The sequence below is a fragment of the Nestor notabilis genome, unplaced genomic scaffold (genome assembly GCF_000696875.1).
Source record: "Nestor notabilis isolate BGI_N333 unplaced genomic scaffold, ASM69687v1 scaffold6211, whole genome shotgun sequence".
Classification (NCBI taxonomy): Eukaryota; Metazoa; Chordata; class Aves; order Psittaciformes; family Psittacidae; genus Nestor; species Nestor notabilis.
Window position 1 is genome coordinate 40888 of NW_009916064.1, and position 17632 is coordinate 58519.

The 17632-nt window shown below is 40.3% G+C and overlaps 1 protein-coding gene across 1 annotated transcript in view; it reads right to left on the reverse strand.

Annotated features, from left to right (window-relative positions):
- The window catches only part of DGKI (diacylglycerol kinase, iota), a 116898-nt gene that overhangs the window by 14184 nt on the left and 85082 nt on the right, over positions 1–17632 (reverse strand). Inside the window, exons 26-27 of the mRNA XM_010024426.1 lie at positions 16919–16944; positions 275–312 (exon numbers count right to left, since the gene is read on the reverse strand). Of these exons, the coding sequence (XP_010022728.1) occupies positions 275–312; positions 16919–16944 (64 nt within the window). The remainder of the gene's footprint in view (positions 1–274; positions 313–16918; positions 16945–17632) is intronic.

A 17632-nucleotide genomic window follows, 5' to 3' on the forward strand; every position in this document is an offset into this window, starting at 1 on the left:
TTAGTAACTGACAAATTGCTCAGTGCAATGCATTATGAATCCTGGGCTGAAAGATGCTGTCTAACACCAGATCCTATTCACTTGAATTTCACACCTCACCTGACTGATGTGTTCCCCTAATATTCAGGGTTTCCTGGAAAGGCTGTAAAATGGCACTTGCCAGCAATCCTTGCAGCAGTCTATTTATGTTTTGAGCAGAGGTGTGATAAAATTTACAATATTTCAGACCTGCAAAAAGCTGTGAAAAAGAGGACACTCAGTACTCTGTACTTACCTTCAGCAGATCACCAGCTATGACTGCCTGTAAAAGTGCTGCAAAAGACAAATAGAAGACTAATGTCAGGCAGAAAGTATTATGCATATAGCCTCACAGCTGAGAACATAGCTTGCAGTACGTGCAAGTTAAGACCAATGTCTCAGCCCACTTACATTCTCATATACTACCAAAATCAACGCAAAAGCAGCACTGATACACATTAGAAAGGCAGAAGACTGTCCACATTGTACTAAAGCTGTATGGACATCAAGCCAAACTTTTCTGATGCTGCCCTGGAACTGCACGCTTCTATCTGAATTTTCCCCTTGAGACACTTCTGGCACCTTTCAACAGTGTCCGTAAGGCGGGCTTCAATCTCCAGCACCTGAGCCATCACTGAAGACATCAGTAACAAACACAAAGAACCTCTCAGACTTTTCTTATTTATGGCGGTGAGTCAGCCTCAAATACACTGACAGTCCCAAGCTGCAGATGATTAAGTGGCAAATGATAAATTTATTAATAATTACTGGTATTACCAAAACGTTTTGACATGCCATTGGGCAGCAGGTGCCCCAGGTTTGGCAGGCAGGGTCAAACACAGAGCAGGAGCCAGCCCCCACCTTTGAAGTCTTTGTAGTTTAAACAAACACAGAAGGAAAAAGAGACAAAGAGGGGCAAAGTGAACAAAGATTCACAGCAAGGCTGGACAGAGCTGTGCACAGAGCTGGGGGCTGCTCAACACCCAGTACTGTCTGCCCCATGCCCATTAAGAAGAAGGAAGGCACAAGCCTAGGATCCAGCATTGCCCTATCCTGCATTCAGCTGAAAACGCTATTGTGACAAGTAACCATAAACGTGAGAAGCTGTTACAAATCCACTGCTATGCAGCTATTTCCCGCTTTTCTCTGTCTTGATATATATAGTAAAACCCAATTGTGAATAATCTTTCTGAGAAAGCACTTGCTTGGTTTGCATCTTAGAAAGCATTAAACACCTGCCTCAGTTCATACTTTTCAAGAGTGCCTAAGCCCTTTTCTATCTTCGAGTCTACGCAGTGCAATCAAGTTAAGCATTTGCTGAAGTGCCATCCTTGATAAAGATGCCAAAAGCTCACATAGGGAGGAACAAGGAGAAAAGAGAACCATAGTATAGCCTTGCCTCTGAAAAATAACATGCAGGAAAATGCACAGTGTGAATTCCACAAGGAGCTTGTTACGGCTTCAGAAATGACAACACCTTCAAGCTAACCACTGCAGAAGAGGAAGGGTGTGCAGACAACCCAACAAATGTCCCTTTCTTTGAAAACACCTGGGGTTGTGTGTGGCTTTCTGGTCTTAGCAATGTCTCATGCCCTGGCTGTGCAGCAGCAGGAAAAGCAAAAACGCAGCCCAGTTAAGTTCTGACTTGGGAAAGCAGTAGCAGCAATTCTTGTAACATTTCGCAGCAACCGTGAATTAAACTAAATCCTGCAAATCCCCCTGGCACCTGTGGGAGTGAGGACACACAGATCTGAGGAATGGAAAAAGACAAACACCAGCAGATAAGAGCTAGAACTGGAAAAATACATGTACATCTTTTCTGCAGATTTCATTTTCAGTGGTTTAAGTTCTTTATTTCCCCCCTCCCTCCCTTCCCCCAACCCATAGTTCCAATACTGGCTCAGCCCAAACTAATATCAGAGCAGAATTTAACCCTTGTGCCATTCATTTTAATTTTTTCGTCCTTTTTTGCTGATCTGGTCTCACTGCCACAATTATTCTGTGGGCTACTGCAGTCTGGAACTGTGTTAAATAATTTGCTTTCCTACACATGCGAAAATCAAATGAACTGTTGACACCAGCGTTTCATTGCCTTCTACGTCATGTATTTTATGATATGGCTTCCCAGAATATACTTCATAAAAGGCAGAGATAATTTTTCTTATGCAAACCATACTTAAGATTATAGTTCAGAAAAAACAGCAGAGACATCTAGAAAACTATGAAGTAAAAAGAAAAGCCTGGCAAGCAGCAAGAAATCTTCCACATTGAGTATCCATAACCAGAGGTTGGTCTGATGATAAGGCTATTAGTATAAAGCAGCTCTAAAACACATTCAACATAATTAGACCAATCTTTTCCTCTCTTTCTTAATCCTCCAATCCAGCAAAGCATTAAGGCAGGTGCTTAGCTTTGAGATAATCACATTCTTTCACCAAATCTACCTTCACACTTAGGTGCTTTGCTAGAGTAGAACCTACTGCATAAATGAGTACATTACAGATCAACAAAACCAGCTGGCATAAGCAGCAGATTAGACTACAGCAAAATAATTCAATGCTATAAGCCAGGGTGCTGGAAGACTTAGAAGCTATTGAACTAGAAATGTAGAAAGGTTCTTTAGAATAGGGAACACATTTACATAAACATATGAATATTGCTTAGCACACTAACTCCATAAACCCAAATGGGACTGCTGGCCATATTGACAAGGAGGGTGAAGATGGCAAAAATCACCTGGTTGTTAAAGAGGTGGTAAAACAAGCAAGCAGATGGCATTGACAAGAGAGAGCAGACTGAGAAATTGGACAAAAATGCTGTTAACGTGCAATGCCAGGCTAGGTTATAATTAAAGTGAGAATGATTTTATTTCTTCTGAGCAACACTGCACCACTGGTGTAATATATAACATGAATTATGTAATTGTTTTGTCATATCATAAAATACCTTCAGGTCTTAAAGATAGCTCAAAAAATAACTTGATTTAATAAGTATTTAAATCTAGTCATTATTTTCTCAGCTTCTCCTAAGATAAGCATTTATCATGACTAATAAAAATGTTTTATTACCTTTTTCATTTCTTTAGCAAGCAGATTTATTGCTGATGAAAGATGACAGCTTGACAAAACTGGAGACTGAAGTGCTCTGTCCATATAATGAGGAAGCGCTTGGTCTGCTGTGGTGGTAGACACCCTAGGTTCCCTTCTCAGAAAAGTTCAACAACCCTAACCCTCTACCAGTACACCCCTACAGACAGCCCCTGCTCCATACCTGCTCTATCACTGAACCAGCAAAGGTACCAGTCACTGCCCAGGATGATGCATCTTGACAGAAACAATTACCTGCTAGGATATGAACAGCCAGAAATGCAGACTATGTGTGTAACAGCTGCTAGAGACTAGCAAGCTGGGTGAATTTTGAGATGAGGTTCTAAGCACCCGTGCAGGACACCTTGCAAAAGAAACCTCAATTAAAACAAACACACATACACAAAACAACCTCCAAACAAGCAAGATAGATAAACCCCTATATTTGGCTTAGAAATTAAATATTGAATAGGTACAGGTGGATAGTGCACTAACAGGAAAAGAAAAAGCCATGTTAAAAAGGCCACAAATTAAATTCTGGTAATGCTGCAAGCTAGTGCAGCTTGAGACATGGGAAAAACAACTACTAGCACACCTACACATGCTGAAAACAATACCTTTCCTGTGGCATGTGCCACTCTTCATTTCTATGTTAGTGCCCACTGTTTCTATTGGAAACAACTATTTTTCTTTCATATTCTAAAAATATACATTAATGTCACTGAGTTACAATAAACGTTTTTGTTTCCCAGCCATATAATTAACCTACTAAATAACAATTGCTCTCTGGTTCTGCATGTGAAGTCGGCAACATTAAAAGTGCACTGCAAAATCAGTCATTAAACACTGAGAAACAGATAATGAAGGAGTGAGATATTTGTACCTAGTAACTTCAGAGGCTGCAAGATGCCTAGGAGGTCTCACAGGGCTGCCTGGATAGTCAGAAGAGAAAATAACCCTCCATAGAAAGCAACCTGGTGTCCCTGCAATAGTTTCTGATGTGCATCTCCCTTCACAGACTATAGACGTTCTAGGGAAAATTACCTTTAACTTGCAGTACCTAAATGATGAGCCAAACTAGGACAGAGAGGGGATCCTTCAGAATGGCATCATGCCAGGAGACATGTCTGATTGCCTGTGAGAAGGACAACAAAAGAAGAGCAAAATGGGGGGTCCTCCTTTCCTTTAAGGGCTTCCAAGGTATAGATATTCCTGGGACCAGGCAATGGTCATAGTCTCATAGTCTCAGAAATTTTGGGAGCTCTCTGTATAACATACAGGTACATCAGGAGAGGGCTAACAAAGACAGACCCACAACTTCAGCATATCAAAAGAAAACAGCAGGAGAGGGACAGAAGTCATTGCTACCATTTCACTCACTTCAAGAACAATGAAAATTCTTAGACTCAACACAAGGAAGAAAAACTTCAACCAACAACTACTGCTTCCAAAATGCCCTGCAGGAAAACTCCCTCCTGTTCCCAAAGCCGTTGATCAGCTTAACACCAAGGGCATAAGCAGGGCTCAGCACCAGGCTACTATCATGGAAGAATTTTCCTGCTAAAATACTTTCAGAAAGACCATGGAGAAAAAAAAATCTTCTAAACCCTTGTAAGCAACATCTCAGGATCACAAGATTCTTTGTTAAAAGTAGGTTGACATGAAGATGTTTAGTAAGTTAGTTAAATAATCATTAGTGAGTCAGTGAGACGAGTTGTCTTTCACTGTAAAGTATCTCCAAGAAAAGTACAGCTTTGCAGTCTGCCACTGTCAGTGGTACAGAAGTAACGTGTCTTTTTACATGATGAAAAGTTATTCATAAACCATAAATATCTTCCAGACTTTACCAGTGATATTCCATATCTGATCTGACCCTTTCTACACCAGATTTCATAGAATAGAATCATAGAATATTTAGGATTGGAAAGGACTTTAAGATCATCTAGTTCCAACCCCACCGCCATGAGCAGGGACACCACACACTAAACCATGTTGCCCAAGGCTCTGTCCAACCTGGCCTTGAACACCTCCAGGGATGGAGCATTCACAACTTTCTTCGGTTACCCATTGCAGTGCCGCACCACCCTCACAGTAAAGAACTTCTTCCTTATATCTAATCTAAACTTCCCCCGTTCACGTTTAACCCATTACCCCTTGTCCTATCACTACAGTCCCTAATGAAGAGTCCCTCCCCAGCATCTTTGTAGGCCCCCTTCAGATACTGGAAGGCTGCTATGAGGTCTCCATGCAGCCTTCTCTTCTCCAGGCTGAACAGTCCCAGCTTTCTCAGCCTGTCTTCACATGGGAGGTGCTCCAGCGCCCTTATTGTCATAGTCCTCCTCTGGACTTGCTCCAACAGCTGCATGTCCTTTTTATGTTGAGGACACCAGAACTGTGCACAATACTCCAAGTGAGGTCTCACAAACGCAGAGTAGAGGGGCAGGAGTTTGCACCCACTACTGCTGTGCAAACTAAGCCATGGTGAATGCTATTAAATATGTATGGCTATTTTGAAGCTTTCACCATCGCCAGGCAATTCTTAAATGAGGGTCTAAGAACTGTCACAGGAGGGAGCAGAATTATTTAAAGCTATGTTTCAAAGAATAAGTGCCACACAAAGGAATTGTCACATCCATCATTAAAATGCAGCCAGTTTGAGATCTATGAATGAAATACAGTGTGAGAGCAAAGTATTATTTGCAATAATGCATCTTACCATGGGTTAAAAAATACCAGGCTAACAATGCATCTGTTCAGTGTATGACAACATTTAAACACATGGGAAATTATAGCAGATTTCAACTACCACCACTCCAACTGAATTAGGGCTCCTAAAACCTTTAGCTTTTTCAAAAGACACAATAAGACAGTTGATTTGAAGTGATCAGGACCTTGTAGAAATCTCTTTTTATCAGGCAGTGCCTGCAACTGTCCAGTCCTAAGACACAGCTAATGCACTAACTAATTCAGTACTTGGAATTGATATGCCATCCACATTTCAGTGCTGGATGTTTCCTACCAGCTAGAGGCAACCAACAAAAAATATTAGACATTAAAGCTTTGGTGTGGGGTTCACCGAATTTCAGCCTCACTGTCCACCACCATCTCCTGCTAGATTTGCTCAGGGGAACTCTTAAGGAACACCTCATTAAATACTGCTTCACTTAAACCCTGCTGAGATGATAATGAAGAAGAAACTGCAGAAGAAGGTGACATCACCAAATTTCTTGAGTTATTAAATGTGATTTGGCCTTCCAGAACATTTCCATCTCTTTATTGCTGTTGTAGACTTCATGAAATTCATAGAGTCAGAAATTGAAGTAATTACTGTTTTACATGTTGAGAAGTTAAAAGCTGACCCTGACTTCAAGAGTGCTTTTACACAGCTGGAGTCTTTTGAGCTGTTATAGATCAGCATTATAGAAATTATAAGAAAACAAGCCCTCATTCTCAATTTCCCACTAGTTTTATAGAAATCGATAATAACTTCTATTTCAATCACTCGAGTATGAAGTCCATATAGATTATCATTCAGAAATGCATTCTTTTCTCTGTAAATAAGAATTTGGTTGTAATAGCTTTGTACAATCTAGTAAGGATCAAATCTAATACGAAAAACTGACAGCAACGCAACTTACCCAGAGATGTACAGAACCGACTTTTTTTCTACTCTAGCCATGATCTTTAACCTTGGCCTGCAAATGAGGATGGAGGGCACCACAGGGAATTGGTTTGTGGACTACTTCCAAAATTACTATAAAAAACAAGCATCTAAGATATAAAGCAGTACATATACTTGATGTTTCTGAGGGGTCTACCAGTCCTACAGAAGTGTTTGAGAGATCCATGGTGAAAAAAGGTTGCAAATCTCTGCATCTGAGCTTTTACAAACCCTTTACCTGTTCACAGTATTTAATCTGCCTTTAAAGTTACAGAAAAAAAAACCACAACCACTCAATTTAAAAATATGTATGCCAAACTATCTACATAACTGAGAAATTAAATTACAAAATTAATAACGCTTTGTTGGAATGACTGTGAACTTGCAAGTCTTTGATCTGCAGACAATCTCAAGTCTCTCCAAAGCTGATGATGCTTAAACATTTCTCTTTGAAGCTAAGCTGAGTGGAAAGAGCAATTAAATGTTTCTTCATGTATTTCATGCACCTGCAAGTACTTGAAGCAACTACTGAAGACCATGAAAAAAAGTACATGGAAGTTAAGCCTTATGTGTTGAGGGGTCTCCTAAGTGCTGACAAAAAAAATCCCCACCAACAAACCACCCAGAAATAAATGGTTAAATCTTTGTGTGGGTATAAGAGAGGCAAAAGGCTAGCAAAAATAAAAGCAGCAAAACACCCACTATGCAGACTTACTTGAACTTCTGCACAAGAAAATCACTACTACTGTGTTCACTGAAAAAGGACTTTACATCAAACAGCTGTCTGAATCTTTCAATCACTTTTTCCTCTCAATAGAATAGCGCAAAGGTGCCTGAATAGGCTAACTAGTTAGGCAAAAAAAATAAAAGCTGTACCAAGCCCCTGTAAGGAGCACTTCCATGTTTCAGAGCCTGTTATCATACAGATTACTCATGTCAAGATAAGGACACAAACATTTGGTTCTATTATAACAATCAAGACTGAATTTTCCTTACAGCTATACACAGGAAAAGCTATGTTCAGGAAGAAAAAAAGTCAATTTTCGTGAGAATACACTGTAAATACAGCCCATGTACTGATGAGGAATCTGCCTGATCGTAAAGCTTACTAGTGCTGTACTTACTAGTGCTTTGATGGTAAGACTGTTGGGTATATCTGTGTCAGGTGTTAGCCTACATCTTGTTCTCTTTTTATCCTGATTTTTACCTCCACATTGAACTACAGCTGACATATAGGAAAAGAAAAAAAAATTCTCACACCAAACAGAAGAATATTTTTGCATGATTTTTAATATTTGGTATTAGCAATCAAATTGAACATCTTCAGAAAAAAAAAAAGGCTAACCAAACAGGAGAATCAGTCACATATTTCAATGCTCAAGAAAGAGGCTGCATTATAACCGAATGAAGGGCTATTTGATGGGGAACTTGATTGCCTGTAAGCCTGTAGAGGCACCAACTTACAAAGTTATAGTTTAAAAAGAAAAAAGTCTTTCACTAGCCATTTTAGAAAGTCTAGTGCTGTATGTCAGTGATTCCTCTTTCTATTCTAACTTCAGCCATAAGAAAGAAGATGCTGGTCGTCTGCGCCTGAAGCAGCTGACTAGCATGGGAATAGAGAATGGGGAAAGGTTGCTGGAATTTCTAGATGAGTTCTGCATCAGCCTAAAGACAAGATAAGAACCACGATGGAAATATGACTGCAAAAATACATGCGTTTTAGAGGCTTCCTGACTAGAACATAGTATCTCTTGTACTAGCTAAAGCAGAGACTCATTAATGTTCTAAAATCCTCCAAAATATACATGTTCACTGCCACTACTCACTGTCCTAAAGAAACAGGTGCTAAACTAGATTTTCCCCCAGGATTTCGGCTTTGGGAAAGGCTTATGCCACTTAGGAAATCCAAGAGCAATGGCACAACTCTAGGTAGCTCACAACAGCAGGGCTGTGAGGCACTACTTCTATGAAAGACTATCAAATAAAGAGCCTGAGAGCTCAAAATGCTCCCAAGAGACGAAGAAAACAGTCAGCTCGGCAACCTACTGCAGCCAAAATCTCAAAAGCACATCAGCTGAACAGCAGCCAAATACAGATATCTGATAACTATTCAGCAATGGGAATTTTATGGAGGCCTTAACACACTATCTCAAGCTAATCTATCTGAACAGGAAAACGTGTGCGTAATTGTCCTGGGTTCAGCTATAGCAGTCATTTTTTCTCCTTCTCAGTAGCTGGTGCAGTGCTGTGTTTTTGACTTGCAGTCTGGGAACAACGCTGATAACACCGATGTTTTTAGTTGTTGCTCAGTAATGTTTACTCTGAGCAAGGACTTTCTCAGTCTCATGCTCTGCCAGAGAGGAGGGGAAGCCAGGAGGAAGCAGAGGCAGGACACCTGACCCAAACTGGCCAAAGGGGTATTCCATACCACAGCACGTCATGCCCAGTATATAAACTGGGGAGAGTTACCCGGAAGGCCCAGATCGCTGCTTGGGTCGGGCTGGGTATTGGTCGGCGGGTGGTGAGCGGTTGTGTCCTTTTCCCTTGTTATTCCTCTTATCATTATTATTGGTAGCAGTAGTGGTTTGTATTACACCTTAGTTACTGGAGTGCTGTTATCTCAACCCGTGGGAGTTATATTCCTCCAATTCTCCCCCCCATCCCTCCGGGAGCGGGGGGAGGAAGGAGTGGGGGGGAGTGAGCGAGCAGCGGCATGGTTCTGGGTTGCCGGCAGAGCTTGAACCACGACAGTAATCACGTGCTCTCCTGTGGTTTGAGAGACATTTTTGAAGCACGCTGGCCCTCTGATTAAGTCATACCTCAATAACATCTATTTTTAAGATTGCACAAAGGGGTAGAAAACCCTTCTAAAACATTCAGGGGGTGTCTTTTAGTTACAAAAGCACCATGTCCTGTGCAGATTCAAAGGAGAGAACTGACACAGTTTGGACTGCACTTGTTTGCCTAACTTGGGAATAAGACAAAAATTTTACATACAAAAAGTCATCCATTACTCAAGTAGTTATAAATATGCATTACAAACTTTTTTTAAGAATTTCAGATTCAAAAAACATACAGCATCAAACCACTGTTTAGAGAGAAAAAAACGAAAAAAAAGTAAAAATAACCATGCAGGCTTGCTGGAGGGAAAGAAAAGCTAAATTCTCACTTACACAGAAGTCCCTTCATGCAAATCTGGAAGGATAAAGAGTCTTTCAAGCAGATGTAAATTACACTCAAGCTGCCTTTAAGGCCCCATTTGCACTGTCAGACTAGTTTAAAGGTACTTTGATGCCAATTAGAGTCCACCCTGAATTGTTTATGTGACACTGATGCTGAGTTGAGAGTGCAATTGATAGTTAAGAGTGGAAATATACAGACCCTGATGCCAAATTTTTCCTGCAAGACTGTTTAACTCAGATTTACAAAAAGAAGGGATGTCCAAAAAGAAAAAGGACTTCCTCTGTAAATGGTCCAATAGCCCAAAGAACAGTTGCAGATAAACTAAGTACCATCTGGCAGACATCCTTACTTTTTTTTCTTTCCTTTTTTAGTTTTAAGCTAAGACAGGAACAATTAATGTCATTTTTCAGGAGTGATGTACTGGACGAAAATGTCTCTGATTGAGCAAGAACACAAGGCAAGGAAGACTTTGCCTGACTAATGCAACCACTTTATCAATAGAGTGGCATTACTTTGGCAGGAAGAGAATTCTAGGTAAAATAATTAAGCAGTGGTTTATTTTTTATTCAAAAATTCAAAGGATAGCAAGAAAAGGAGCATTGCTGGGCCATGCTGTTCCTCCCCCTTCCCTGACTTGGTGGACCATTACTACCACAGGCGCTCCTACCACACTCCTGTCAGATTTTGCCACTGCAAGGCTGGCTGCAGTGCTTTTGCCTGGCAGTATCTAAGTAACTCTTCCTCAGCAAGCTAGGGTTTCACAGTAGGACTAAACAATCTGAAAGTTAGTTCAAGCATTTATTTGCTGACCGAAGTCTTCGATGGGTGGAGCAAACTGTTTTCTTGGTTTACTTTAACAAGTTTGCCACTTGCTGACCATGCGCAGCCTCCATGAGAAAGAATAAACAGAAGCAAAGTAGGTTGCAAGATTACCCAGAGCTTCTGCTTGAAATTAGATGCCCCGGTTCAGACAGCACATTTCTTACACTTACTTTCTCCTGAGGGGAAAGGGATAATGGCAGTGGCCATTTGGAAAGAAACATTTCCTGGTTTTCTGCTGTTACTAATTCAGATATCTACCAGAACCTTCCCTCCCAGCTGCCTGCTGACCCCTCAGCCTGCTTAGATATGATGACAGGTGGGGTGCAGGAACCTTTTAAACAGAGAGGGCCTCCCTCAGACCTAGAGAAGCGCTTTGACAAAATGCTTTCTCTTGCTATGGGTACCACATGCCTGCATTAATACCAACCTCTGCTGAGCTGAGAAGTAAATGAACAAACTCAGAGTAGATCCCCAAGCTACTGTTGGCTCAGCTGGCCACAGACTACTTTCAAAACACTATCCAGGAGGGCTTTCTTCCCAAAGTGGCTAATTAAACAAAATAAATACCTGCAGTCAGGAACCCCTGCATTGTACTGTCTGTGATTTGTTCAGAGAAAGCATTCCAGGACATCTCAATTTGTTGCTAGGTAAATGGCTGCAACATCACCCTCAAGAATACAGCTTCTCAGCTGGAGCTGCACAAAACCATCACTCCCTCTTTTAAAGGAAACTGGTGTACAAAACAGAGGTGCTTTTTAAAAAAAGAAAAATAAATAAATCTTTTTTCTTTTTAATTCTACCAGCACTAAGATGTTTGGCTTCACCTGTAGCACTCTGCTTGTCCTTTTATTCTCAATGGCAGGATGCTTAAAATACTCTTGAGAAGAACACCCTTTTGCAGACTATGAGTAGCAAGATTAGTGGGCAGTAGCTCCAGAAAGAAGAAAGGAGGTTGAGAGAGTGAAGTCCATTTTCCCACAGGCCTCCAGGGAAGTTTCTCAGCTCTTGTGCTCTTTTCTGGGGCTCCTACAGAAATCTTCCTCCTCGCATGGGTTCAGAATTCCGCTCTTTCATGGAGCAGACAGCACTGGAGAAAATACCATAGTGCACAGGACATTCTACCTCTTAGGCATGAGCAGATATTACATAGCAAAGCATTTTTCTGCATGGGATGAAGCTGCCACTGTCTTCCATGCACGCATCTGATCACTCCCTTCCTTATAATTCATATAGTATCTCTTGCCATCCTGAGAGATAGCTAGAGATGGAATTATACCCCAAGCTAGCTTACCCCAAGCTTCCAGTTTGAACCTGGGGCAAGCAATCCCTGTGGAAAACTCTTCTAATAGAGGCTAATTTGAAGGTCACCATTATAAACCCACTTCACTTCTAAAACACTCCTGGCTCTACACAAATCCCTTCTAAGGACAGGACATCCAGAGAATGACTCTAAGTTACATCGTGGAATTACCATCTGCCAGAATTTGAAAGACTTTTGAGTGTCGCTGTTCATCTTTCCAAGCAGAAAATTTGTCCCTCATCTTCATCTTCTGTATAATATTAATTCATCCATCTTAATTTCTCAGTCATTCCATATTCTCTCATGAATTTGGAAAGAATTACAGGAGAAAAACCCCACAAATAACCCCCCCCCCAAAAAAAAAAAAAAACAAAAACCAAAAACCAAACCACCACACAAACAAAAAACTCCCACACTAAAACAAACCCACAAACCCAGAGTTTAATCACAGCAAAGCTTCCTAGAAATTACGCTAATGCAGCAAAAAAGCATGTCTGCTGGAAGCAAACAAGGCAAATAGCCCAGTTTCATGGATTTATAGGAAAACAAGAAGAGCAAAAGAACAGAGACAAATCCTTGAAACCTCCTGTCTCTAGATCATTATGTATAAGGATTAAGCACAGAGATTGACTGCTACTTGAGGTGTATTATTATAGCCACATAAAACTTCGAATAGTTCCATCAAAGACAAGGTTCCTCTGAAGTTAGGCAAACAAGTATTTAACAGCAAAAGCTCCAAGTTGCCGCTATATAAATAACATGCCAATGGCTACGCGCTGTTAAGAGCACACTCAAGAGTTTGCTGGTGCTTTTCTTTCAGAAGACTGAAATGGAAATGGAACTCCTTGTACTTTTTTTAAGAGTATTTCCCTCAGTTGCTCAGGTGATGACGAAGAGCAACCAACTCAGTTACACAGGGTAACCAAAGAATGATAAAGATAACCCAGATGAAGCCAGACCAAAGGTAATATAAATTGTAAGATTATTCAATGCATTTGCATTGGAAAATTTGTAGACAGACTTTTTGCAGGCCAGCTGTGAATAAGAGTGGGTAAGACATGATCCTCTGGATGAAGGAGGAGTTTGGTAAACCTCAGCTACTCACTCAACAACAATCAGGCAATGATTGTGTACCAGCCAGGCAATGCATCAGAAGTCTTCAAGCCCATAACAATATCATACCTGATCTAGAAACAATGGATTTGGTTTCTTTCACTAATCTCCAATAGCCTCAGGTGTGCTGAGCATAAGACCGGCATTCTTATAGGGTGAAAATACAGTAAGTGGTACCATTCACTAACAGTAGAGTTGCCTGTTCTCCATCTCATGACATCCATCAGGTCTTCTGTGGCCCTGCTGTTTGCCCACTGTTGACTCTTATCAAGTTCCAACACCCCAAGAGTACCACGGTTCTCCAAGACTGCAGGTCATGTAACTGCACTAGGGCCCACATGACTGAACAGGTAGCCCTTCCATTTAATTCTTCAGAGCCATCTCTCTAATCTCCTGTCTAAACTAGTATGCTTTGGTATTTACTTAGCTTGTTGCATTTTGTCAGCTAGTTAGAGAATTTGGAGGCTAGAGATTTTGTCCTTTTTGTGTTTTTGTTTGTTTGTTTGTTGGTTTGTTTTTCAATTAAAAAAAATAGAAAAGTGAAGAAGTGAAGGATTTCACTTTTTAGTTAAGTATTTTCTATCTAACTGTACCAAGAACAAATACACAAACCTTCTCTACAATCTTCAAGAGGTTTTGGGATTTTCTAGCAGTACTGTTTCCCTTTCTGTGCCAATTAAAATGGCTCTGTTTTCTAACCGATAAAGGTGCCGTTAAAACGTGTCCACAAGAAGCATTGTGTGCTGTTACAATTGTTCGATAGACACCCAGTCCCAGACAGAAGCTGCTTTATCCTCACCCTCTCTTCAACCCAGAATAAAGCATTGTCCTGACAGGGATTAATGGAAGTGCCATTCACATTAGACGCTAATGCTGATAGCAGCTCTGTTATTACACTACAGATGCAACTAAAGCTTGAAGCAGGCAGTCCACACTGGAGGAGAAGTAGGACATTCAGAAACCAAAGTGAAGTGAAGCACAGTGCAAGAATCTATGCAGAATACAACCTCATAGTTGATGGGAAAGAGACATTTGAAAAGGAAGACAGAAAGAAGAAAAACAAACAACAGAGAAATAGTATGGGAAAAAAAAAAGAGGATTGAAGATTAAAGCAGACAAAACAATGATCAGAAACTAAATGGGAAGTTAAAACAAAAGATCCAACACAGCAGAGAAAGTGCCTTTTCACAGCAATGGCCAACACGTCACGTCATCAGAAAATCAGCACTAGAAAGGTGCCCCATAACAGGTAAGAGCAGCTGAAACACAGGACATAGAGTGATACCAGGGAGGGTAAATTAATCTACAATTGGATCTTGCCCTGTTGTGCACCCTAAAGCATTATCGCCTTATAAAATTACATATGAGTGTTTAACATCTTAGAACAGCACACAGTTGAGTACTGATTAATAACAAAAATAAGAGTCTCAAACCTGACTCCTGGATACTTACTCCAAGAAAAATATACCAGGAGAGGTCTGCATATAAATGCTACAAAAGAGGCAATTCAGAGATAAGTTTTCAGGTCTCTCCTGGCCCATCTCTGATTTTGTTCAGACAAGAGATTTCAGATTCAAGGCTAATTTGAGATGCTTCCACACATGCATAAAGTGGACCAAGAAGCACCTAGGCTCAAAAGAGCTCATGCTGCAGCACTTTTTTCACATTTTCCTTGTAGCACTGTGCTTGTTTACCACAGTTTGAATGTGGCATAGCAGAAGAGAGGAAATCCAAGTATTGGACCTCTCTGTCAGAAAAGTCACTGAGGTATGGACGACAAATCTACTTAGACACTCCACAGGCATGAAACAAAAAAAACTAATAACTCACTACCACATCACTAATTGTTCAAGGAAACATAAGCCTTTCATCTGCATTTCAGAGGAGGTTTCTTATGGGAGAAAGGGAAAACAGGGAAGGAAAAGGCTCTTCAGAAATGTTTATCAAACCTGAAAAGCCAAACCCTGGCAGCAGATGGTAGATGGCAAACAGGAAGATTTTGCTAAAAACTAGAACAGTATAAAAATACTGGCAAGAAGGAAATCATTATGACAGCAGGAAACACTAAAATTTAAAGATATGCAAGAAAATGCATTTACAATGTCTGTTGCTCTATTAATAGATAAAAATGGAACAATAGTATAAATGCAAGGGAAATGAAAAAGCAAGAGCAATCTGTCACTAACAAGCTTATGCAGTGACAAGCAGCTTGAGGCCAGGTCTTGAAACAGTGCATTAGACCGTAATGTTTTCAGATTTCTTCTGAGGATCAAGTAAATGGCGTATACAATTAACTTCTTGCAGGTCTCCAGTACTTTATATTAAGAAACTGTGTTCATGGTGAAAAAGCAGATGAACTATTAAGCAAGAAAATTACCTCTGGTTCACAGCATCAATGAGCTGTAAATCACCAGGTATACCAGGAAATTAAAACTACTGCCATTTTTTTTCTCTTATTTGTCATGGGATCCACTCTTATCAGACACTAGGAATGGACTAAATGGGCTAGATATCTCTTTGGTATGACATGTTTGTCCATTTTTACAGTTTTCTTATAACTTCCTTTACTAAGAAATGACACATCAAGGAGACGGAAGAGAATTTATTAATGACAGTATATTTGACAGCCACTATACTGGACTAAAAAGATCTTGGCTGGAGCCAAGGATGATGTGGGTTGATACCGAACTAGTCACTCTGCACTCCAAGTGAACGCACTTCAGTGACACACTTCCAGGCTCAGATCTCCTTATATCTCCATTTGCTATAGTCCTTATTATTCCCCATCTGGAACTTTCTTGAATACTACTTACTGTATTGTCTAAAAATTTTTCTGATTGTGTAACTGCATACAAATTGAATGCCAGAAGAAAACAGATGTTTATTTCTCCTGTGGTCCAAAATAATATTCCTGATTCAGACCTACATGATGATCTTTCTCCTTCCAGTCTCTTTAGTCTCTTTTTTTTTCCCCTCTCATTCCTTGTGCAACTCTGCCGATGCAATTACCACCTCATTTGCAGTATGCCTCTGGTTTTCAATACCAAAGCAACCATACTTTCATGTACTCTAGAGGAGTATTTATACCACCTAGGTCTAAGCACCTAACTTGGTCAAGTTATTAATCAGCCAGTCACTGAAAACTCCATCTTTCATCCATAGAAAAAGATCAGATCTTCAGTCTTCTTCAGAACAAGCATAGTGTCATAACCTGCAACTCTTGCTACCCAAACCATGAGATTTCTACATGTAGAAGCTCCTAGCTGTGCTAAATTCTACACTGTGCCACCAAACTGACTTTAGTGGTCACTCAAGACATTGTAGGTTCAAGCCTTTAAAACATAATACACTCTCCTCTTCTACAAGGTGCTGTCCTGTAAGAGTCATGAGAGATCAGCTCACCTTCACAAAAAACAAATATTGTTCTTCAAGCCAACACATAATTTTCCAGAGGTGAAGCCCTACATGGTTGTGTGAATAAATTGCAAACACTTGCAATGGTTCCATTTCATTGAGCAAGATTTATTTTACAAATAATTCAACACAGGCTTAACTTCTGCCAGCCTCAACTAAATGAGCAAGCACTCGGTGTCTAGGGGTCAGCAATGTTTGAGCAACGTCAAAGTTTATTTTTTATAAAGTAATTTTTCTCCACCACAGCTTGTGTTAAAAAACAGCCTACTAGCTTTAGTCTCATTTTTAATATGCTCTTAGTATCTAGAAAACAGATCTTACCTTGATCTTCTGAAGAGACCGGTGACCTGGAATAAAACAACAAAGTCCAGTCAATCTTTTGGTTTGAAAAGGCTACAATTAAGTTCAAGAGTCATTGTGGGGAATGTGATACGGAGGAATTTGAAGGTTTTATTTTTAGCCTTTATTCTTTATTCCTTAGAAGAGAGGGCTGTAAGGCATTTGATGAGAAAAGGGCAGAAAAGGGCAGAGACCTACTCTAGCAGCATGCTCTGCAGACCAGCATGGTCGTATAGAGTCATGTCCATAAGGCAGCTGTCAGCTGCACTATTAAGTATTCATGTCAACAGTGTCTGTAGGTACCTGGCAAAAAACTTATCTACTACTGTTGCTGTTGGAAATAGCTGATGTTACTGGTAATAAAGTCCTGATACCTCTGATAGTGTTGAAGGGACAATAATTAATTGTGCGTCAGAAAAAAACCTCACAACTAGGATGGCTGAGGAAATTATAGCTTCACGGGAATTCACAGTCGTTAAGGTGGCCACTTTTCTTACCACAAGTCAATGTAGTGGCTAGCATAAAACACTGGTCATAATCCATAAGAGTTCATGCCATCTTCACACAAGCAACAAAAGCAGACACACAAAAAAAAAAACAAAACAAAACAACCAAACCAAAACCAAACAAAAAAACAACCAAACAAACAAGTTTTGACAGATGTAATTACAGCAAAAAGCAGTACAACAGCAGCAA